This window comes from Pelmatolapia mariae, linkage group LG12 (assembly GCF_036321145.2).
Source record: "Pelmatolapia mariae isolate MD_Pm_ZW linkage group LG12, Pm_UMD_F_2, whole genome shotgun sequence".
Lineage (NCBI taxonomy): Eukaryota > Metazoa > Chordata > Actinopteri > Cichliformes > Cichlidae > Pelmatolapia > Pelmatolapia mariae.
This window is the reverse complement of record NC_086237.1, coordinates 23,020,338-23,043,355: the sequence shown is the minus strand read 5'-3', so window position 1 is coordinate 23,043,355 and position 23,018 is coordinate 23,020,338. Positions and strand designations below refer to the sequence as shown.

The window sequence follows — 23,018 nt, the reverse complement described above, 5'->3', positions numbered from 1 at the left end:
AGATAATACAACAGACTGTTTATTGTATATCTGCTTAATCTGATCAATAATTTCCACATACAGAAACTATTGTGATTAACACTTAAACAGTGGACTGGCACCATTACATCATGCTGTTGTAACACTTGAAATACTCGACTTGGAAATTTATATGACTGAGTCTCTTATAAACACTGAAACGGTGATTTTAGAACTACTTTTAATGGGACCCGTTTGTCTTGTGATCTATACGGCATACAGCCCCCCCTCCCCCCTTCCCCAGCTGACACAGACACAGGAAATGTGAAGACACATAAACTTCTGTTAGAAACTTTATTGTTTGTATTTAGTCCAGTTAACATGAATTTGTCATGACACAATCTGTAACACAGTGGTTTGTATGACTTAATCACAAACTTTAACACTGAATGGTTAATGAACACAGATGGTGCAATCTGGAGGAATGTTTTTTTTTCTTCAAAATAAAAGCACTAATAAATTAAAAAATATATACAAGATTGGTCGATATCATTAAAATTAAATAACATACATGGGCTTTCTGGTGTATGAATCATGTTAAAGTGTCCTCAGCCTCCTCTCAGACGTAAAGTCAAGTCGATGGTGCTGTGGTTTCTGACGTTGTAGTCCTCCAGTTTGCCACCCTGCATCTCCCGGCCTTGGTGAATGAGCCTCTGCTGGCTCGCTGGCACCCCCTCTCTTTTCTCGACTCTGTTCTTGAAGTTGCTCACAGTCTCGTCGAGCCTGATGTCGTAGGTGCTCATCTGTCCCTTTTCATTTCTGAGGAACACCTGGGTGGGAGGAGGCTCGGTGACCAGCAGGGACACCTGGGAGCCGTGCTGTAAGCCGTAGTAGCTGATGGGTTTGGAGTCGTCGTTGAGAGGGGTCTTCTGGCCGTTTATGAAAACCAGCCTCTGCCTCTGGGGGTCGACTCCCAGCATGCTCTGGATTTTTATTTTCAGAGAGCCAACTGTGTCCTGTGGGTTCACCCTCACGGTGTGGGACCCACCCACCATAGTGATAGTTATATCCATGTTGGCTGTAGTCTGAAAGAATACAAAAATAGTTCCTTATAATACAAACACTCAGGAAATAAAAGACTTTTCAGTTATTTCTCACAGGCTTGTTCAGCTTCTTACCTTGCGATGGCTTATCGAGGCAAAACAAACTTCTCCGGAAACTTGAAGTCTTCAACCGTGTTTAGGTAAACAATGATGCTCACACAACAGCTGAGCGCCTCAGCTCAGCTCTTTATATACACTCCCGCTCAGCTGATCAGCGCCCGCCCACTCACTTAAGATTCGTTTTCCATCTCTGTTGTTATAAGTTTCGGTTTCTATTCTCCAGTACTGACTAATGGCGTGATGCTTACAGCATTACAGGTGTACTGATCAACACACCCCGTGACGCGTTTATGAACATAACCTAACAGGTTTATCAGCCAGGTAGGGGAAAACCAGCTGGAAAACATCTACTGATACAAATCACAGGGAAAAGCTGCTCTATTTTTAGCTACCTGTACTTTTTGGGGGGTGTGGATTGTATGGAATCAAAACAGAAAGGAAAATAAGCCATTATGCACTGATTAATATTGTTACAATAGATAAAGAGATCATCGTGTAAATCATAAATCAAGTGTGATAGAAAAATTACTTTAAATAAAGTAAAACACCTGGAGGCAAAGTCCTGTTCTAGATGAGAATCAAAGTACTTGACACATTAAAATGTCTCATGTGAATGTTATATACACTCACTCTCCGATTTATTGGGTACCCCTTGCTAGTTCCTGGTTGTACCCCTTTTGGCTTCAGAGCTGCTTTTGTAGTTCTTTGTAGCACAGACTTGAGGTTTTGGAAACATGCCTCAGAAATGTATAGTTAATGCAGATTTGCTGGATGATTGCCTTAATGAGTAGTTGAAAAGGCATACCTAATTAAATGGCCAGTGAGAGTATGTATATTGCTCTTTCAAAAGCAGGGGTATCAAACATGTGGCCAAAGGGTCAGGACCACCCACCAGGTGGTTCAGTTTGGTCCACTGAATGGCTTTGCATACAGGTTATTATACATTAGGTTCACTGGTGTGGCCCAAATGAGAGGAAACTGGGCTTTATGTGGCCCATGAGCCAAATTATATTTGACACTAATGACCTAGAGTAAAAATCATGACAGCTTTAATCACAGGGGGAAGAAACACACAACAGTTTCTAAACAGTTACAAAAAACAGTTTGAATAATTTAGCTGTTTAGAGCCATGTTTACTGGACATGCAAATCTGAATATGTAAAGTATTTAGAACTTCCCAGTAAATGTACTGGAATTAAGATTTAATTACACACAAAACAAAAATATTCAACTACAAGAATCTCAAACTGTACTTAAGCACAGTTAATTTTATTTACTGCAGATCAAAATAATGTACTACCATTGACCTCATTGTCCTCATAGAGGCTGTAAATAAACCGTCCACTCACTATTTCCATAAAACGATACTGAAACTAAATAAAACATGGGCGGCAAATGAAAGTGAAAAACACAACTTGTACAAGTTTTTTATTTTTCCTGTTGCAGAAAAAATGTGAAAACACACACATCACACTGTGTTTATGACTGTAGATATGAAGTCAAGCGGGCCTCAACCAGCAGATCAGACACATACAGCAGCTCTTAAACGACACTTTCAGTCTTCAAAAAATGTAATAAATATCAAGGCTATAGATTTATAAACATCAAAACTCTGAGTTTTTCAGCATGGCAGTCCTCTCCTCCCTCTTAGGTAGAGGAATATTTCCTGTGGTAAGAAAACAAGCAATAGTTAAGGATCCTGCAGGTACACAATGAATAAGATATTAAACATATTGGGTAATTTTATTAATTTCTCTGCTCATTAATCCAGTCATACCATTTTAAAATCAACACTAATTTACAGAACCACAAGAAATTTTGGTTTTTATTACCTGGTGGTGCCACAAAATATTCTTCAACTGTGCTTTTTGAGAGCTGAAGCAGTTTTTCAGCACAGTCACCCTCCATCACAGCATCCTCCCTCAGGTACAAAACCCTGATTGTGCAGGGATAAAACACAATGAGACGACAAAAATGTGCTTCATTCAATTTTAACTGCATTTTCCCATCTCAACTAAGGCTTAGACATAAGAAAAAACAGCAACTACATTTACACGGACCTTGATATTCACATTAATACAGAATATAATACTATGTATGAACACCTCAATCATAAAAACCAGGCACAGATTCAAATATCATTTGGTTTCAGTGTAGTGGTGTAAACATAAACCCCTCTCCCCCCAAAAAACAATTGAAAAAGAAGCTGAATTCTTTTCATCTGTGCATTCCCCACTGCTCTGCATTCTTTCTCTACAGTCATGTCCTAAACGTGTGGGGATATACGCTTCTGCACTTTCCAAAAAGCATCAAAATGACATCAATTACTGCAGTGAAATGTCAATGCATACCACATATGGACAAAAGTACTGTGCCACCCACACTTTATGCTTCTTTGCAATTATAAACCAATGCCATAAAGCTCCTGGATCACAGTTTTTGTGCTGATGTTAATGCCAGAGCAGGTTTGGAGCACTGCAGTTACAGCCTCATTTTACTTTTTAACTCTCCATACTATTTACAGTGGGTTTTGGAATAGATTGACTGAGATGTAAGACTGAGCAAGACAAATGCATCAAACTGTCACTGATTAGGTCCATCTGCTCATGGAAACATATATTGAATCAGAATCAGATTACATTTGAGTATCTTAGCCATAATCTTCAATCAGCATTGAAGCTAATACGTGCAAGTGAACACAGCCATTAATTTCTTGACAGGTGTATACCTGACATCAACCCCAGCCATACCTGTCCTCCAGAACTGAATCCATCGGTTCAACCCCTGTTGTGTCAACGACATGAAGCTGGTCTGCAAACCGTATGGCTTTTTCCAAACAGGCCAGTCCCTGTTTGGTGCGAAAATCCACCAAAGCCAGTCGCTCCAGTTTGTCCACCAGGTCAGCAGGGATATGGGCAGGCTGTTAGATAAATGGTGTATTGCTTAGAAATGTATGGGTGACAGCTTACTTCAACCATCACTTAAATATGCCCAGTACTCTACATAATCATTGAATAAAGTCATCAATCATTTATTCTCAGCCAACTTTATAATGACCAAGTTTTTTCATCAAGTTATTTTCCTCTTTGAAGAGTTTAGCTGTCTGTCACTGCTGCAGAGCTTTATCATATCCAAGCTAATTTTGTATGACATTGTTTTGATGTCATACAAAACCCTAAACCCTCATGGCAACAAATAACTCACTGAAAAATAAATTGTGGGATCTGCCCACTATCAACTAAACTGATATTAGGAAGGTATTCAATGGCCAGTATCCTAAAGATGAATGACTGAAATCTGTCAGCTAAATATCTAACATCTACTGTGGATTTCCAGACATTCAGTCATGACTGTACTGTGCTGTGCTGTGTTAAGGGGATTACCGGAGGAAGCTGGTCCTCTGGTACTGGTTCCCATGTTGCCACCTTTGGTATCTGTAGAAGAGACAACCTGGTAACAAGACTGAGCCACTGATGAATAGAAGATGCTGCTATATTGGATATAGTGAGGGTAGCAAAAACTAAGTACATTTACTCAAATGCTGTAGTAAAGTAGTTTCTGAGATAACTGTACTATATACCCCTCTTTCAGGGGTAAAGGTTACATTTTTAATATTTATGTTGACAGCTTTAGTTATTAGTTACTTTTAGTATGAAAAGGCAAAGCAGACCCTGTGACCCTCCTCATATGAAGACACTACATTTAGAATTTTCTGAGTGTAAATGAGAGGGAGACAGGTGTACCAGTGAAGCTGCAAGAAGCAGAGGTAGTGAAGGTAGATGTGTTTAAACACCTGGGGTCAACCGAAACAACGGACAGTGCATAAGTGACAGGTGAAGAAGAGAGTGCAGGCCGGGTGAAGTGGGTGGAGACGAGTGTCAGGGGTAATTTATGACAGGACAGCAGCAAGAGTGAAAGGGAAGCTGCTGTGATGTATGGTTTGTAGACGTTGGCACTGACAAAAAGTCAGGAGCTCAAGCTGGAGGTAGCAGAGTAGATGATGTTAAGATTATGTTGGGACCAGGATGGGCAGGATTAGAAATGAGTACAGCTGAGGTTGAGCAGTTTGGAGACCAAGTCAGAGATGCAATGCTGAGATGGTTTGGACATGTACAGAGAAGAGATAGTGGATAAACTAGACACATGATGTTGAATAAAAAAAAAAAAAGGGTAACACTACAGAGAAGGTTCACAGATACACTGAAAGAGAACATACAGAGGTTTGGTGTGATAGAGGAGGATGTGAAGGATAAGGTGAGATGGAGGGAGATGAAATGCCCAAAGGGAGCAGCAGAAAGAAGAAGACAGTTCATTTTGATTAGTGGTGTTTTATACTTTGTCAAGCAATGTGGACTTTATTGTGTTATACTGCAAAATATTATCATTATCTCCATGCCAGGGGATAAAATACAAACAAACTGTAACTAACAACTTTCTGGTCCAACAGGAATTTTAGTTTATAGTTATCAGGTCCAACTAATCCCAAATAGCTAGGAGAAATTAAAATTACATCGCAAAGAAAAGATCTCTGGATCTAAGGAGCTTAAAATACTGTGCAACTTTCAAACTTTGTGACCTCTGACCTCTCATGTTGACTGCGCCACCAAATAGCGGTAGCTTTCCTGCAGACTTCGCACATAAATGTTGAAATGATCAGATATATCGTCAAAATCCACGCTTCAGTTTTAATCGGCATGTCTCAATTAGAGGGGATAACCCAGAGCCCTTCTCTAACACTTCAGCCACGTTTTAATGCTAATACGTTGCACTTAATCAGGACTTTTACTTGTGACACATGTACTGTACCTTCTGGTTAAGTGGTTGAGAGCTGAGCAGACGCGGTGTATTTGCGCTGTGGCTCTGCGGACAGCTGATTCTCTTGCTGTTTAGGATTGTTATTGAGTATCCATCATTGGGTAGCAGGCTAAATAACATCCGAGGGATTTTTACCGACACGCCACGGAATGTACGCGAAGCAGCGAGGCTAAACACGGACATTTTTAACACAGCTAGCTGCCAGTCAGCTATGTCTAAGATGTAGTAGAAAAATTAAGCATTTCCTTCTAGTCTAGTTTCACTAGGAAGGTCAGCTCCAGGCTAACCTAGCTTCACATGCTATAGCTAGCTAAGGACCTGCTGTAGCTAGCAGGAAGAACGAGAGGAAGCGAGAGTTTGAAATCTGAACGTACTTCCTTGTTGGCACCGCCACACTTATTTTCTTTAGTTTATAAGGAATGAGTGTTTTAAGTCTGTTACACGTATAACACGGCTTAATAGATGCAAGGCTTAAATTATAACAATTTTAAATACGAAAACGAATTAGACCTCAGTACAATTTTGACTTAGCTGGCGACAGCCGTGTATCTTCGCATCGAGCGCCCGGATAGCTCAGTCGGTAGAGCATCAGACTTTTAATCTGAGGGTCCAGGGTTCAAGTCCCTGTTCGGGCGTCAATTTTTGTTTCCAGTTTTCAAACTACTCAGAATACATACCAACCCTGCTGACATAATAGCGGCGTTCTTTATCCTGTAAGGGGACAAACGCGCTGAGAAGCTCGCTTTAAAAAAATGAATGCAATGAAGCTGATTTCCACTAAGGTGTATTTCTTGACTTTAAAATCTGTACATAGTCTCTTGACAAAATAAGTCACAATTTAATCACCACCACAAATGTCACCCTCAGGAAAAAAAAGAGCTCTTTCATTTGTAAAAACTTTCATGTGAAGTGAAAGTACACTTTCTTTCATTTTTAAGGGTTTTAGTATCAGGGAGTAATGAAAACTTAATTGAATCCTTAATAAGTTCTAAAGTTATCTAGGTCACAAGATGACATATTACACATTGATTCACTATTAGCCAATCAAATGCAAATCGGAAAGCGTGAGCACCTCTGTAAAAGAAGAAGCTTTGGCAGTTTGGAGCATTTAAGTGTGTTAACATAATACCAAGCAGCAAATGTTGATCTGGGAAATCAGTTAAATCAGTCTGGGAAGGGTTATAAAGCACTTTGAACACAGTTTGAAGTCAGTCATTCTATAGTGAGAAAGTTGTTGTCTTCACCAAGAGTCATCGTCCCAGCAAATTCAATGCAACTGTGCAATGTAACAAAAGGATTCAACATCTATCACTTGTTTGGAGGAGTTGAAGAAACCTCCAGAAGTCTTCTGGAACAATTTCCTTTGGACATATCTGCTTTCATGCCTGGCCATAATGCACAGCACCATGTTTGATGAAAACCAAAAACACAGCATATCAACACAGCCACCTCAAACCAACTGGAGATGTATATAAATGAAACGAATGCCTCCAAACCTCATAGCTGAAGCAATGTTGTAAAGAAACAAGTGAGCCAAAATGCCTCGATTACTTCATGTTTTTGCTGCTAAAGCTGGTTCAAAACCTGTTGAATGACGGGGTGTATTTAGTTTTTCCACACTGCTGCTGCTGCATTTTGGCTTAGTAAGAAAATAAATTAGACCCTGCTAGGGAGCGGGTGATTTATTTTATTAAGTCCTGATACATAAAACCTATTTAAAGGGTAATTTCTTTTTCACATGACTTCCTGAATCTTGGTTTTTGTTTTCTTACTAATGAACAGAGCCCTGTTTGTGTGTTCTGCCTCATCAGCCCCCCTCACTTTGATTATATTTAGTAAAATGCACATTACAATTATGGAAAAATAATGATTCCATTTTATTTTTTTATTATTAGAACATATACCATTTAATATATTGTATATATGACCTAAGTATAGAATTTGATTGTTTTACAATACACATTTAGAACTGGCCACAAAATAAAAATATTCGATTTACAAACAAAGCAGCATCCGAAAGAAAGAAATGGATGAATGAATAAATAAATAAATAAATACTTTGGCATAAATGTTACAATAAATTAAAACAGGCTTTCTGACAGCATTTAGCATTCACAAAGAAACACCAAGATTAAATGCAGCTCATCCTACCACACCCTTGAAACAACACTTGAAGTTTTAGGCTTTAAATGACGAGTATAAGTCTGTCAAATCTGCCAAAAAACTAAAAAATGCACTTTTAAAAATCTGCCATACTGTAACTTTCATTCTTAGCTCTCTGCTTAAACCATCCTCACACTGAATAATCATATGATCTCCGCTTTTCAGCTAAAATTAACATTTAAAATAGGCACCGGACGATACAGGACAACGCAAGGAAAAAAAAATCAAGATGAGTAATCACAATTTACAAAGTTCACACTTGGTTCACTGGATAATGAAAAAAAAAAAGAAGAAGTTAATCAAACCAAGCTTGTTTCTTTACACGAATCTCTGCTAAGACATCAATCGGTAACATAAATGTCAGATTATGATTTTACAAGAGAATTTATTTCCAATAATTCAAACACATTTTCTTCTCCCGGTACACCACGGTTAACACACATAACAAATAAAGACATACTATTTGGCAGACGAGGCAGTTCAAAAACACTGGAAACACCGTTGGCTAAACCAATAACGTGGTGCTAAAAGCTGAATTATCCTGAACACTGTGTGTGAAACGTAACTGGACTGGGTTACACTTTGGGCTCCAAGCCAGTGTCCTGAATCAGTCTGTAAAAACTACTTTTGCTTTAGGGTGTAAAGCATATTAAAAGTCTGCAGACATTCTTTCCTTCGTTAGAATAAGAGGATAACTGTATTTCTTTAATAGCTCTATCTTGTAGACGAAAAATAATCAATATAAACTATTATCACAATGTATTTTTCCCATAAATATAGTCTCTGGTTGAATTCAGTTCTGCTTTTTGGTTTGAAATGTGCAGCTAAAACCATCTTTATCTGAAAATATTAAGTGCACTCGGACTAAAGTTGACACTTGAGGGATTTCTGAGAAAAAAAGAGAGAAATATTTGGAAATTAAACAGCTTTACATTTGTTTTCACTTCAACGTACTGACAAATGTTAAGCGTAATATTCTCACACACCTGCCGACAACACAAACAACATCGAATAACATAGAGGATATAGTCAGTAAGGCTCATAGCAGCAAAATGATTGTAAAGGCTTCATGTATGTGTGAGAGCGTGCGTTCTTCTCTTGTGCTGCTACAGCCGGTCACACTTTGCTCGGAAGGAAAAGAAGACAAACAGCACAATCACTTGTTCTCTATCAGCATCTGCACCTTGCACACAAGATCTCTGGCCAGGGTCAAAATCTGCTTGATGTTGTGACGCTCTGCCATTTCTGAAAGGCACAAACAAACAACAGCTTGAACATTTTTACCCACGCAAGATTGCACAGATCATCTCTGTAATTGTCCGTATTCGTGATCCTGTAACTTTTTGAAAACATGCTCAGAAAACTGTTTACACAGACTTTACACTTGCAGTCATCCATAACAGACTCTGCAAGTCATGCTCTAATTAAATGTTTTTGTGGACATGACATTGTAAGTTCATGCTGGCAAGCAAATAATATCTCTGACTCATTTACATAATTGTATTCAGCTGCTCATAATTCAGTCTAAAGCTATTTTTACCTGAAAATTAGCCTCACTCCTCCTTAACCCTGGCTATATTTTTTTAAATTACATTTTCACCTAAAAATATGTCAGTAACACCTACAAAACTACGAGGGCACGATGCCAGCCTTGCTCTGTGGATAAGACAAACCTGTGGGAGCGTTTTGAAATACAATATGAATCTTTAGTGAGCCAGAGTAGGAGTTGGAAACTATTTACTGTCAGTAAATAATGTTTTAAACCTCAGGAGGGAGCAATCCAGTCTCAAGATTCATTGTTTTAGCTGCAGAAGTTTATATTGAGCAGTGCTGCTCTGTTGTGAGACTTACTGCCCTTGCATGAACGTACATGGACAGTCTGAGGGCAGTGAAAGCCCAGCAGGCACAGAACAGAGCAGGCATCAAGGACAAAGCACTGATTAAGTCAAACACAATGTGTAAAAGAGAATCTCAGGTAGAGGAGGGCTGCAACAGTAACTGTAGGCAGTGTGCAACAATCTCAATAACAGTGCCTATATTTGATTTGCCATTTAGATGTGTACAAGGAGATATCAGCTGTGGCATCAGTTGATGTGTGCTGGCACTGAAATCAGCTGCTGTCACTGGGATTTTGGGCTGAGTGTAAGTTCATCGTCTGCTTGAATGTTCTGCTCCACAGAAATCGAGCACAAAACATGCTACAGCTATTTTAGTCAAAGCAGCACTCTGAGGCTTATTCACTGAATATCACGCTTGCCAACCCTCGAAAAATGATGTGTGGTGTCAAATACTGCCTGGTCCTGATTCAGGGACCTGGAGGGGTGAAAAGGTTGAGTCTCACAAGAAACTCTCCTGTTAAAACATGAGACTTCAGCATGAGACAAACTGGATGGGAGAGGCTGCAATATTACAACATCTAATCTATTGTATGAGTCAGGCTGTTGAAATGGTGATCTCTATAATGTAGCTGCTTCTTCAGTGTCTTTAAGATACAGAGCTGAAATTAATCTGCTGTAGTATACAGGCTGAATAGTAATACAATAACAAATAGATTAACTTTAATAAGTAAAATATCAAACATAAGGTTAGAGGGCCAGAATTGGCCCAGCAAAGACTTAAATTTGGTCGACTGGACGGTTCTGGAAAATGTGAAGGAAGGCATAGATTTTCTACTTCTTGATTTTTATGAAATGCACGGTATGGCTATGGTATCAATTTGAAAATCCTACGATGCTTCGAGTTATTGAGTTCAGAGAGTTGGATGTCCAGACTGCAACGACTGCGTGCCCGACAGGCTGATGACAATAAAAACTTTATATTTCATAATTATAGGACAGGCTGGGAAATAAGCTACTGGAGGCTTTTCTGTAATTTTACACATTTATCATGTAGAAACACTAAATGTTGAAATTGGAGTTCTTTTTCATATATTAAGACATCTCAGGGATTAAATGTTTCATTTAATGTCTTTACACTGACAGAAATGGAAGTTTCACTGTCTGGAGGATAAAAAAAAATCAATCTGCAGTATTAGAACAAGGCAAAACAGAGTAATGTAATCAGAGTAGCATAATGTTAATGCAAAACCTCATTAAACCAGATAGTTACTAGATTAATGTTGGTTTTGAAACTCTTCTTGTTTTATTGTGCCAAATAGTCTTGCACAGCAATGTATATGTGAACTTCAGCTTCAAGGCTTTACCGTTGAAGAACTTAATGATGTCAGTGAAATCCATGTTATTCTCCAGGATGATGTCCCTGTACACCTCCACCAGCGCCAGTGCAATGAAGAGGACAAAGTGACTGGAAGAGACATGCTTTGCTGCCCAGATGGTTTCCCAGACTGCAAACACGTCATCATAGACCAGCTCTGCAAGACAAAGCGCCCAAACAAAAGCTGAACTGTAGCGGCGTTCGGAGGGTTGGGTGGGAGGTGAGTTCGTGGAGCTTTCAGTGGATAGAGGAGACGATGCAGATACAGCAAATACGATAATAGAAAGTACGGCTAAACTATGGCAAACCCTCATTCTAAAGTACTGTGAATTGTAAAGCCAGAACATTTAGCGATCATTCATGCAAAATCTCTTCCAGCTGAATGTGCTGCTAACAAGCTGGCAGATTGTTTGGTATTTTATCCACAAGCAAGGCTTAAAGAAAGGAATCTTCTCTAATTGGTGCAAACTGTGTCAGGCTATGCTGTCACTTTACCTCGCTTGAAGTCTAGGAGAAACCAGCGGTAGCAGAAATAGAAGTGGGTGTAGTCTCCATTCTGGTGCATTAGCTCAAACAGCTCAGAATCCAGGATCTATACCGAGAGCGGATCAAAGTAAATTAAATAATTATAAATAAAATTAAGACAGCAATTGTGTGAGAAAAAAGTGAAGAAGAAATGGGGGTTTGTAGATGCTGTGTGACCTGGATTAATGAGCGCATGTTTGCAAAGTGAGTGTCCATAGCTCCTCCGTGTGGAAAGTTTTGATTCATTCTCTTCATGAGTTCAGTGAAACAGCTGAAAGCCATGGCCTCTGACAGGACAGAGAGAGAGGAAGCGGGAGTGAAAAATCGAGTGGGCAAACTCTTCTCTGCTGTTACATCAAATACTGTAAAAATACACCAAGTGTCAAAGAGGAGGGAAAATAAATAGTGAGTCAGTGTGTTGACTCACCATCATCCAGAATGACTAGAAGTGGAGCCAGCAGGTCGCACATTCCCTGCACGTAACCGATGTCAAGGTGCCTCCAGATATAGCTGTGAATATACAACCAAGAGAAGTGAACTTGACTCCACTTGGCTGCTTTTCTCTCTGAGCTACACTAATGCCAACAGCTGTTTCCACACTCAAGTTGTAACATATAATATTAACTGTTTTTAGGACAACTACAGTACTCTGCAAAAATCTTGATCTGCATTCTATTTCTTCATATATATTTCTCGGAAATTGGGGAAAAGGTGGGGATTTATCAAAATGTGGAAATACAGTATATACAGCACAGCCTGAACTCTCTTAGGCAACCTGTGTTGTCATTTTTTAAGTAGCCTTCAGGAATAGTTCTCCAGGTTTCTTAAAAGACATTTAAGCTCTTCTTTGGATGTTTGCTGCCTTTTATTCTGTTTTCAACATGATACCAATGATTCAGTAATGTTAGGTCTGGGCTCTGATAGTAGTCCGCTGTGTGTTTTTCTATCCAGGTATGCTTTTACTGCATCGGCAGTATGCTTAGGATCACTGTCATGATGAAAAATGAAGCCACTGCAAATCAAATACTTTCCAGTTGGTATTTTTTGGTGAATTACAAACTGATGGTACTTTTCTGTGTTCATAATTCCATCAGTTTTTCACAATATCATAATTCCAGCACCACTGGCCGAACTATGAAAAGCCCTTCTACCTTGTTTTACAGAAGGCTGTAGACACTCACTGTTCTACCTCTCTCCTGACCTCCTCCGCATATATTGCAGATTAATATTAGGTCAGTGTTAAGGATCTTAACAAATAAAAAAAAAATAGAAAAAAAAACCTCAAAACACAAAAATATTGAACTGTTGCTCAAAAAAAAGTTCTGGCATCTTTGGAGCAAAATATAAAGAAATGATGTGTGACTCAAGACTTTCGCACAGTACTGTATGTTTTTCCTCCAAAACGTGTTATTCTTTGTAATTAGGCCTGCTAAAACTGTAAAAATATATTTTTTGTATAAGAAGGGCTTAGAAAGGTGTAGATGAGTGGCTCATCATGAGTGAAAGCATAAAGAAAATAAAGACATGTAATCTGCTGTTTAAGAAAACGTCTTTGTGTGTTTTCTTATTTTCAGCTAGTTACAAGAAAAAAAAAAGTTAGGCACACTACAATAGAAGCAGACATAAAAACTAGAAAATGCAATTGGAGGGAGAAAGAATGTGTAGCCTGTTAGCTCAACTGGCTATAAAAACATTTCAGATCAAAGTCATTTCTGCTGCACTGTTGGATTTTCTTTCCTTGTGTTACATCTTAGTGTTGTGATCACTTGTATTCCTGGCTTCGTAGTGTTATTGTGTCGGAAAATTGACAAAGGAAGCTGAATGAGAGTGAGTCATTCAGCTCTTGAAAAAAAGAATTGCCTGCTGCTTTGTCTTATTGGTGTTCATCTTTTCACGGTGTTTAAATATGATCACAGTTATATATGACGTTTATAGAGCATTTACGTGGTTTATTTAAGGCTAAACAGAGACAAATCCTCCACTCTTCTTCTATATCTTTTTCACCGTAAGAGCTCTCTTCAGGAGTAAAATGCTTAACGAATGACATCACTTTTTTCAAGATTTTGTCAAATCTTAACAGCCAATAATGATGAGAACCTCACGTTTCCTTTCCATTTTCCTTTTATTACCCTTGAGCGTTGCTCTCAGTGTTTTACCTGCACATGATGTTGCGTAGTTTCTCCAGGTTGGCAGGAGTAAAGTACCAGTAGTTTCTATCACAGCGCTGGACGTCCTTTTCAATGCGGTGCAGATTCAGTGTATACAGGTCCAAAAGTTCTTGCTGAAATAGATGAAATGATATTTATGTTTAAAACATAGTTACGGTCATTTGAATTTATTTAATGTAAATTAATTTCATATGATATTATCATACAGAGAAAGGACTCCCAGTTGACACTTGAGAGGTCACTTGGTTCTTTGTGTTTTCAGATGCAGCCAGAGAGTCAAAGGGAGGGTAAAGGCTCTCCATCTCCGGCTCCGACAGGTTGGACTCTGTGCCCTCTGGACTGAGCTTTCTTTGTTCCTCCTTCTGCCTGAGCTCTACGTGAGGGGGCGAGTTCTCAGAGGAAGACGAGGTTTCACAATGTCCTTTCCTGCTCCAAGGCACCATGGAAACTTTGGCTTTGGGGATCTCCTCCATTTCTATGGCTGAGGGAGACTCATCTGACTCAGTCATGATGTGAGGCTCATCTTTCTGAGTGGCACTGTAGGCTTCTCTTGATTTCACCACTCTGGTGTCTGCTGAGAGAGTGAGATTTTCCATTTCAGGAGCTCCGGGACCTTTGAATATTTTCTCTTTCCCTCCTGTCACTAAAACCTCTTTTGATTCGTCCACTTCCTCCATCTTTTCCACATTCGCTTCTTCGGGTTTCAATGCTTTTGCCGCTTCTAGTGTCTCTAAAGATTGGTTACCTTTAATGTTCCTATCGAGGCTTTTATCTTCAAGCTTTGTCCCCGCTGCTTTAACAGCTTGTGACTCCTCGATATTATCTTTCATTTCAGGCTTTAAACTCGTCTTTTTCGTGTCTATTTTATCACCTGTTTCTGCAGCATGTTTTGAAGTTTTGGTCACATCGGAGGCTTTCTCTTTCTCCACCCTTTTGTCCTTTACTTCACCTTCCACCTGGCCGTCCTTTTCCAATGACTGATCTTCGCTCTCTCCTGCTGCAGGCTTGACAGAGCTCTGTGACGCCTGAGGGACAGCTGCAGGTCTCGGGGTTGTATCTTGTGCAGCGCTGTCCTCTGTGCTGAAGGAGCCGTCCGACAGGCCAGAGGTGATGGAGAAGTTGCGAGAGGAAGGATGTCCAGAGTCAGGAGAGCTTGTCCCGTTCTGCAGAGCTCCATTGGGCAGCTTAGGCACCTGTTTGGTTTCTCCATTCTTGGGCTCCATCTCAATCTGGTCCACCTCCTCTACAGACTCAAACACCTGAAAGAACAAGCCAAAGGGAAGCAGGCTACTCCAGGGGAAGGGTTGGGAGGATGTAAAGAACTAGCAGGAGAGAAGGTAGCAGTGAGGAGTTTTGGTTCAAAATGCTGAGATCAAACGGACAGAGCGACAGAAATGGATGATAGAAATGCAACATTATCTTCACCATCTTTAAAAGACCAAAATACTATTTTGACATCCAAATATTGCTGAGTTTCTGATACCTGTGTGCTGCTGCTGGAATCACTCTGCAGGCGAGCCAAACTCTGCCTGTCTGAGCTCTGGGAGGACTGTGATCGGAGAATAAAAGGTGCGAATAAGAGTATAAAAAGGCACAATTCAAGCTCAGTGTAAAACTGGCATTAATGTTTAATTCTCCATCTTCTCTGTCATTGTACCTGGATGAATTACTAGTTTTGGTCACAACATACACTGGTCTACACCGAAGGTTACTGTGTTTTTCATTTGAGTCTGCATGTGTATGCGTTGTTTTACCTCATTGCTCACAGTTGAATCGTGATGCTTCATCTTCTGACTGTGACTGTCCATGCTTGCACCTGAGGAGCACTTTGCCAAAGCCGCAGCGTGCTGCTCCTTCTCTCGCAGGCGGACAATCTCCTCACAGCTGAGCCACTCCCCCATGGTCTGCTGGTAGCACACTCTGACCTGATCATCCACCTGCATGAAAAAGTAAAGGATGAAGGATCAGTGTTTAGGTGGAAAAGGCTTCTGGTTCGAAACAAGCATAGAAACTACAAACCTCCTTCCTCTCAGCCTCTGACATGCCAAACTGGTAATGACCCAGCAGGAAAGGCCACACCTCTTTCCTCAGTGATGGGTCCACACCACCGAAGTACACCAGGCGCAGCAGCTCCTGCTCCTTGTAGGCCTGAAGAAACAAGACAGGCAGTCGATTAACTGCATATTTAAATTGTTCATCAGTGCTTCAAAACAACAGAGGCCACAGGCTGCTGGTGCTGAAATAGCTACTTCAGTGTCAACTGGTTTATTAAGAACAAACCAGTTTGCAGTGCTTGGCTAATAAACTATTTTTTTTTTATTTTTAATTCAGACTCTCTTTGAATCCAAGAATGTAACAGTTGTTCAAATAACCTGAAGACAAGGAGTTTGAGATTTATAGAGCCATTAGTCGCCTGTCATGCACACTGTCGAGAGACTAACAGTGTGAACCACTTTTTAGGAGAGGATTGATATTAATATGAAGACTGACTGAGTGATGGGGGATGCTGCTTGTGTGTGTGAACAGAAAAAAGGTAATATTAAGTTTGTGTTGCAGTAAAGGGATGTCAGAGGTGCTTACTGTGCAGTCTTTGAGGAAAGTCTGCCACACGTCTGTGGTGAGGCCTCCGGAGGCAGCACAGGGCACGTCGGGCGCCACAATGGTGTGATTTACGAGAGCTGAGAGGTGCGTACGCACTGTAGAAAGGTGACGGCAGTATGCCAGCCCTGGTTGACAATGCAGTTTGTTATTGAAGAAGCTAAAGCGTGCCATAAAATACATTTTCAAATTGAATGTGAAGGGATTTTTCAGGGTATACACTATGGCTCAGTCACACTAGAGTAAAAATAGGACGGCAACCTCGCTGTGATGAGGAACAATCAGTGGTTGACCGGTGAACGCATTTAATTTCTTTGCTGTTAGTGACCGGATGCAAAGACTTGCGGAGATGCCCAGAGGTTGACCTTGCAGCTTTTAATTGCAAAGTGATTGCACAGGTCACTGCGTAGGAGGCAAGCTGTGTCCTAACAATCGTAGTCTGATTCAGTGAGTAGTTTTCTCATATGAATTTGTGATTTCTGCTGATTTATGAGTGAAGGTCATTACGCACCGAGCGCGATGCAAAAAAGCGACATGAAATTCAGAATTGTAAGATCCAAACCTGTTGTGTAATGTATAGACACACCGAACACAAAATTCACCCTCAAAAGATGTGAAAAAAATGAAGTCAACATCGTCATGCAACCATCTTTTTCCCTAGTGTGACTGCAGCATTAAGCATTTACATACAGCCATAAAATGCCCTGGAGATGATCTGATACTTCATGTTGTCACATAGCAGCTTCAGAGGAGTCCTGCAGAAAGACACAACCCACATTAGTATGCAGAGAAAACACAGACAGCTATACACTATCATTAGACCAATTATTAAGTGCAGGTAATTCATATTCTCCCGAATATATGATATCCTCTATCTAATGTAGAGTTCATTACTGTGTCGGGGCTGACCTTTTATAAAATGATAAACTGTTATGCTGCCATATAGAACAAATTAGCCAGCAGCCTGTCTTCTTTCCACAGCTCTCTACCATTTTATCTGCACAGCTTATCACTAATTCTCCCAACACGTTCTCATTTCACTGAGGTAAATGTCACACAATTGTCTTCTGGGTAATTGCTGGGTTCTTGTATCTTGCTTCCATCCCCGGTTTCCTCTGTATTGCGGAGGTTGTCAGGTGTGTTAGTGAATCACAGCAGCCTTCAGGAGCTTCACAGTTCCCCAGTCTTAACACAGCTCTGTCTATCTTGGGGCGTGTTTTATCTCTCACCTCTCATGGTTGCACCCCTTGGGTGTCGCCGCTTCAGAGAAGCTCCCCTGAGAGCAGGAGGAACACGAGGACTTCCTGAGAGTGGGATGCCACATCTTAGCTCCCGGATCCATCAGATCTGGAGGAGTCACTGCAGCACGCACACAAACACGCGCCATCATAATCACTTTAGAGCAGCATACTGCTGAGGCTTTCGAGAACAATTATATTTGCACTTTGCAATATTTTTGCTGAAGCACAATTCTGCTGATCACTAGTGACCTGCTTATGCTCGATTCCTGTAAGAGCAAAGAAAAGGCACACAAACAGAAACATTTATGATACTATGATAATCGTGAAGAATGAAGCCATCGGGTTTAATTACATTAATATAGGGAGGAAGTTCAATTAAGCAAGCGCCTTTCTCAATTCGGTTGCCATGTTTGATTAGTTGTCCACTGTTCACCTGATTAAAGGCTATTGTGTTGTGGTGCAGTACAAGAGGTGTGAAGCATTGTGGCTTTATTGACACGGCACACCAATAAACATTTCCTGAGGCACAGGACAGGGCAGGAGGATATTAGACGCAAGGAATTAAAGCAAGGCAAAGCTGACAGATGGACAGACGAGCCAAAGTGTGACAGTGTTACAGCTGCTTCCTGTGAGTGAGGGGGATTCTTCAGGACAGCTGCAGGACTCCCTGGGTACGACCAGGGTCTCCGTTTTGGTAGGGCACTTTCCAATCGGTTGGAAGGACAGGGATGAAGTCAGATGGGGAGGATGAGTTACAGTCACTGTAACAAACAATCGGCAACATTTTTATCAAAATGCAACAGCAGGGAGAAGCCCCTGGGGCCTGCTTATGTTTGGTGACTCACCAAACTCTGACTGACTGTTTGGAAAGAGGATTCGGAAGACATAGTCCGTGGCCTCGTCCTCCTCCTTATCGGAGACCGAGTCTGAGGATCCAGATCCCTGAGGAACCCTCTTTCGTAGCTTAGGAAACACCTTTCCCTGCAACAAGAAAAATAACTAATGGCAATAACAAATATGCTGAACCGCTAAAGCCTAGAGAAGCCACCCCTGTGAAGATGAACCTGTTTAGTGTCTGTATGATTAAGCCTATTAATAGTGGCTGAACATGCGTGGGTGGTTCTCTTTATTCAGTTCAGTTAAAGAAACATTAACAAAGCCATTCAAGGTCTAAGTAGACACTAATCCACACTCGTTCACCAGTATCTCTCCACACAATGCTTTAAAGAGGCTGTGCATCCATTTCTTTTAAATCCAGATGTCTTTTCTTTATTGATTTATTGATCAGAGGAGACTGAAGCACACTTTAGCTCTTTTGTGTGGAAGAACACTAGAATAAATGATGCGTGCTGTGGGAGAGCCCTCTGTGCTGACCTTTCCCCTCTGCGACCAGAGTGGAGGATCAAGCTGGCCGTGGGGAAGGAGGCCATTCTCAAGGCAGGAGAGGAACTGGAGCAAATGACCTCCTTTAGGGAAGCGAAGTGGAGGTCTTTGGATCCCATCTTGACTGACCAGCACTACCGTCCCCCCACTGTCCACTACGAGGTAAACAGCAGATGTAACAGATCAACAGTAATAACCTGCAAACCCAAAGCTACAGTAGTGATACAATTTCACCCACCTTGCTGATGACAATGCAAATAAACTATCTCCTCTAGAGGGATTGTCATGGCATAGTCCCAGTAAACGCTGAAAAATATGGAGACAAAATGCTGTGACCCAGACTAGTCTAACCACTAGATACTAGATAACAGCGACACACAAACCCATTGTAAATATTTATGTAAATCAATTATTTTACAGCTGCCAGAAAAAAGTAGTTGGAACAATCAATTCATTTGGAGAGAGAATACACCTCAGAGGTATGACATGATTTACGAATTCGACAGGTCTCTTTTACAGTGTCTCAGTCAATAAACCATCTGCTGGATGCCGGTGTGTGAATATCAGCCTCATCAGATCAGCACCATTTATTCAGTGTGCTGAGCCCTTGAGCAGCGCACAAACACACTGCATTATTCAGTAACAGCCGAGTGTTAGACAAACAACACAGCAGAGAAGAAATAATGCGGTGCTTACACGTCTGTGTGGAGGCAATTTACATGCTAAGATCAATCAATCAAATCTTTTTTTAAATATATAAGTAACAAGTTTTAATACACATAAAGAACAAATAAACATGAAGTCATTGAAAGTTATCCTCTTCACACGAGAAAAGAAACAAAACCAAATGTTGAACATTTTCTGTTTGAAAAGGACTATTAATTCCTACCCCTACCCAGCTCATCTTATATATCTGTTCACAATCACATATATGCTATAAATAAATATGCCTGTCTAATACACAGATTCATGTCATTTTAATATATATGTTTTTATTAACAGATCTATAATTATTTAACTACACCTATACAAAATTATTGCTTTTTTATAATAGTTACTATAAGCAATTATAGTGAAATATTAAAGTATGTATTACTATAGAAGTTGGTATTACAAAAGTATTTCCAACATTTTACATAATGATTCAGAGTTATTTTTACAGATAGGTAAATTTGCACCTGCGTTCATACTCCAAGTCTCCCACAGAGCCGTTCATGAGCTGATTGGGCGTCCACTTTAGTGTCATGAGTTCAGCAGTCTGGTGCAGAGAAAGGTAACCTGGAATAGCCTCCATATCGTCCCTCTGAAAGAGCCACAGGGATTCAACTGAGGATATGTTTGTACGTAATAATAAATAAATGTAATAAATAATGCAAATTTTATCCACCGTTTACCCTGATAACACATAAAAGCAAAGCATTTATTAGTTTTATGTGTAAAAGACAAAAAAAAGAAGGAAGTGAAGATGTGTGCATTCACATTGTATCACAGTGATGTGAGAAAAAATCTGCTAGAGTGCTTTGATGACAACATAATATGTAGACCAGCTTTTATCCAGGACTTCAATGTAACAGGATATACGTCAGGTTTTAAAGATTTTATCTCACAGCTATATAAATGCTGAAGTGGACCGAGACAGTTACCGGTTGTACGAGCACGTTGTTCTTGCCAAACAGTAGTGTCGCCCTGTTGTTCTGATGCAGCGACTCCACATATTCACGAGCTGATGGTGAGGGGGAGGGGCGCTCATCCATGCTGCTGCTGGAGTGCCGCTTCTGGATCTAGACACACACACACACACACACACACGCACACGCACACACACAAAATATAGAAAATCAGATCAAAAACTTATGACTTACATTTATTCATTCATGTGCACCAATGCAGTTTCAGTCGTTCCCGATGTCGAAAAACCAGTCTGATTTTGCTTGGAGCACACAAACGCATCCGTAAGCACCGCGGCGTACAGGACAGGCCAAGTTGACCTGGTTCGCTCTTAACTTGGCAACTAAATAAATGTGATTGTCTGCAATACACTCTGTTCTTTCTCCTGGGACACACTGAGCTCCACTCATTGCAGCAATCTTAGCGAGGCCTCCAGACAGATAAACAGCATCTCAGATGGGAACGTAACTGATAGTCTGCCGAAGCTAATATCAGCTCATATCTCAGCATAAATGGACACTATACATGTACAGAGAAAAAGCAAAAGAAGCCTGAAACTAACTCTGCTTTCACATCTGCTGAAAAATACAGCTTTTATTGTTTTGGATATATTTACTTTAGAAATTTGCAGCAGAAAATGTGGTTTGACGGGAACAAATGATCATGAAATCTAAGTAAAACTTACATTTATGTTCTTTGGGAGCTGTAAAAGAAATACACAAGTGCAGACGCATATAGATGGAGTGGAAATGGAAAGAGTTGATGAAAATACGTTCCTTGGATTGACAATAGAGGATAAAATAACCTGGAAATCTCATACATGACATATACATAAAGGCTCAAGAAGCATTTCAGTACTGAGTGAACTGGACCAGAAACCACTCCATGTTCTCTACTCTCCACTGGTTTTAGCATGTTTGAATTACTGTGCAGAGGTCTGGAGCTATACTTATCAATACTGCAAAAAATAAAGGCCATACAGATAATCCATAATACTGATTATAGAGATTATTTAAACCCACTATTCCCAAAATCAAATACATTTATACTGAATTTCACTGATCTGAGTCATCGCAATAAACAACCTAACTCCCTTACAATATTTTGGCTGGTTTCTTTAGGGGGCACCACAGCACCCTCCTCCATCTCCCCCTATCCCTAACATCCTCCTCTGTCAGATGATCCCTCTGTATGTCCTCCTTCACTCCATCCATAAATCTTCTGTTTTCCTCCTGCCTGGAAGCTTGATATTCAATTTCTGTTTGTCCACCATTCTTCCTCTGTACATGTAAACACCATCTCAGCCTTGCTCTCAACTTTGTCTCTAAGCTGCTCAATCTGCTCCCCCCACTGATGACCTCATGACCAGGATGGATCTCAACATCTTCAGCTCTGCCACCTACAGCTCGGCCTCCTGACTTTGTCAGTGCTATCGTCTGAAAACCATACTTTTGTCACAAATCACTCCTGATACTCGTCTCCATCCACTCCACCTCTGTCCACTGTCTTCTTCACCTGTCTGGTCCATTGTCAGTTGCTTTGGATGGTTGACCCTGGATATTTAAACTCATCCACCTTCACTGTTACACCTCTCACTGTGTCCCTCTCACTCACACATGCCTCTACTGACGTTCATTGTTCTTCTCTCCAGAGCATACCTCCACATTTCCAAGCTCTCTTCCACCTGCTCCCTACTCTCACTATAGATCACAATGTCATCTGTAAAGATCATAGTCCACAGAAACTCAAGCCTGACCTCATCTGTCAGCCTGTCCATTTTCAAAATAAAGCGCTATACATTTAGCACTTACACACAGCGCGGGCCTCTTAGTAGGAGAATCCTGCCTGCAGAGGCCACCGTGGATACGATGTCGTTGTACCAACTCGTCAGCAGACGGGTCTGTCCAGAAGTGGTCAGCTGTCTTCATCTTTGTGTACTCCAATGCACAAGGTCCAACTGTTGAACAGTTTTGTTAAGCAACAATCTCTATGAAAATCAAGCATTAAACACGTTGTGTAATAAATAAAAGACAGAAGAGTGACTTTATGCATGTTCAATCATCCAGATAAGGAAATCCCAGAAACCTGTTGATACGATTAATGATCAAGTTGCTGGGAAAGAC

At 40.5% G+C, this 23,018-nt stretch overlaps 3 protein-coding genes and 1 non-coding gene across 7 annotated transcripts in view; 1 reads left to right on the top strand and 3 right to left on the bottom strand.

Annotated features, from left to right (window-relative positions):
• Positions 1-324: 324 nt before the first annotated feature.
• On the bottom strand, positions 325-1,575 carry LOC134638909 (polyubiquitin-like). The gene is made up of 2 exons (XM_063489860.1): positions 1,137-1,575; positions 325-1,043 (listed from the first exon to the last, which is right to left on the bottom strand). Exon 2 carries the CDS (start codon positions 1,029-1,031, stop codon positions 567-569), a length of 465 nt encoding a protein of 154 aa, XP_063345930.1. The 5' UTR covers positions 1,032-1,043; positions 1,137-1,575; the 3' UTR covers positions 325-566.
• A 957-nt stretch (positions 1,576-2,532) lies between these two features.
• On the bottom strand, positions 2,533-6,286 carry gatc (glutamyl-tRNA amidotransferase subunit C). Its single transcript, XM_063489788.1, has 5 exons — positions 5,928-6,286; positions 4,505-4,555; positions 3,872-4,041; positions 2,954-3,057; positions 2,533-2,787 (listed from the first exon to the last, which is right to left on the bottom strand). Exons 1-5 carry the CDS (start codon positions 6,117-6,119, stop codon positions 2,726-2,728), a joined length of 579 nt encoding a protein of 192 aa, XP_063345858.1. The 5' UTR covers positions 6,120-6,286; the 3' UTR covers positions 2,533-2,725.
• Positions 6,287-6,498: 212 nt separating this feature from the next.
• trnak-uuu (transfer RNA lysine (anticodon UUU)) lies at positions 6,499-6,571 on the top strand. The gene has a single exon. It is a non-coding gene; the product is annotated as a tRNA-Lys (tRNA).
• Positions 6,572-6,871: 300 nt separating this feature from the next.
• sgsm1a (small G protein signaling modulator 1a) overlaps positions 6,872-23,018 on the bottom strand; it is a 35,920-nt gene continuing 19,773 nt past the window's right edge. The window contains exons 7-26 of one of the 4 annotated variants that reach the window (XM_063489072.1): positions 22,707-22,852; positions 20,871-21,008; positions 20,406-20,530; positions 19,466-19,533; positions 19,219-19,382; positions 18,690-18,825; positions 18,462-18,605; positions 17,833-17,962; positions 17,294-17,358; positions 16,586-16,731; positions 16,025-16,153; positions 15,760-15,942; positions 15,489-15,554; positions 14,212-15,327; positions 13,994-14,118; positions 12,265-12,347; positions 12,015-12,124; positions 11,808-11,904; positions 11,302-11,469; positions 6,872-9,344 (exon numbers count right to left, since the gene is read on the bottom strand). In XM_063489072.1, the coding sequence (XP_063345142.1) occupies positions 9,256-9,344; positions 11,302-11,469; positions 11,808-11,904; positions 12,015-12,124; positions 12,265-12,347; positions 13,994-14,118; positions 14,212-15,327; positions 15,489-15,554; positions 15,760-15,942; positions 16,025-16,153; positions 16,586-16,731; positions 17,294-17,358; positions 17,833-17,962; positions 18,462-18,605; positions 18,690-18,825; positions 19,219-19,382; positions 19,466-19,533; positions 20,406-20,530; positions 20,871-21,008; positions 22,707-22,852 (3,428 nt within the window). In that variant the 3' untranslated portion in view covers positions 6,872-9,255. The remainder of the gene's footprint in view (positions 9,345-11,301; positions 11,470-11,807; positions 11,905-12,014; positions 12,125-12,264; positions 12,348-13,993; positions 14,119-14,211; positions 15,328-15,488; positions 15,555-15,759; positions 15,943-16,024; positions 16,154-16,585; positions 16,732-17,293; positions 17,359-17,832; positions 17,963-18,461; positions 18,606-18,689; positions 18,826-19,218; positions 19,383-19,465; positions 19,534-20,405; positions 20,531-20,870; positions 21,009-22,706; positions 22,853-23,018) is intronic. The other 3 variants (XM_063489073.1, XM_063489074.1, XM_063489075.1) reach the window with 3 other exon arrangements.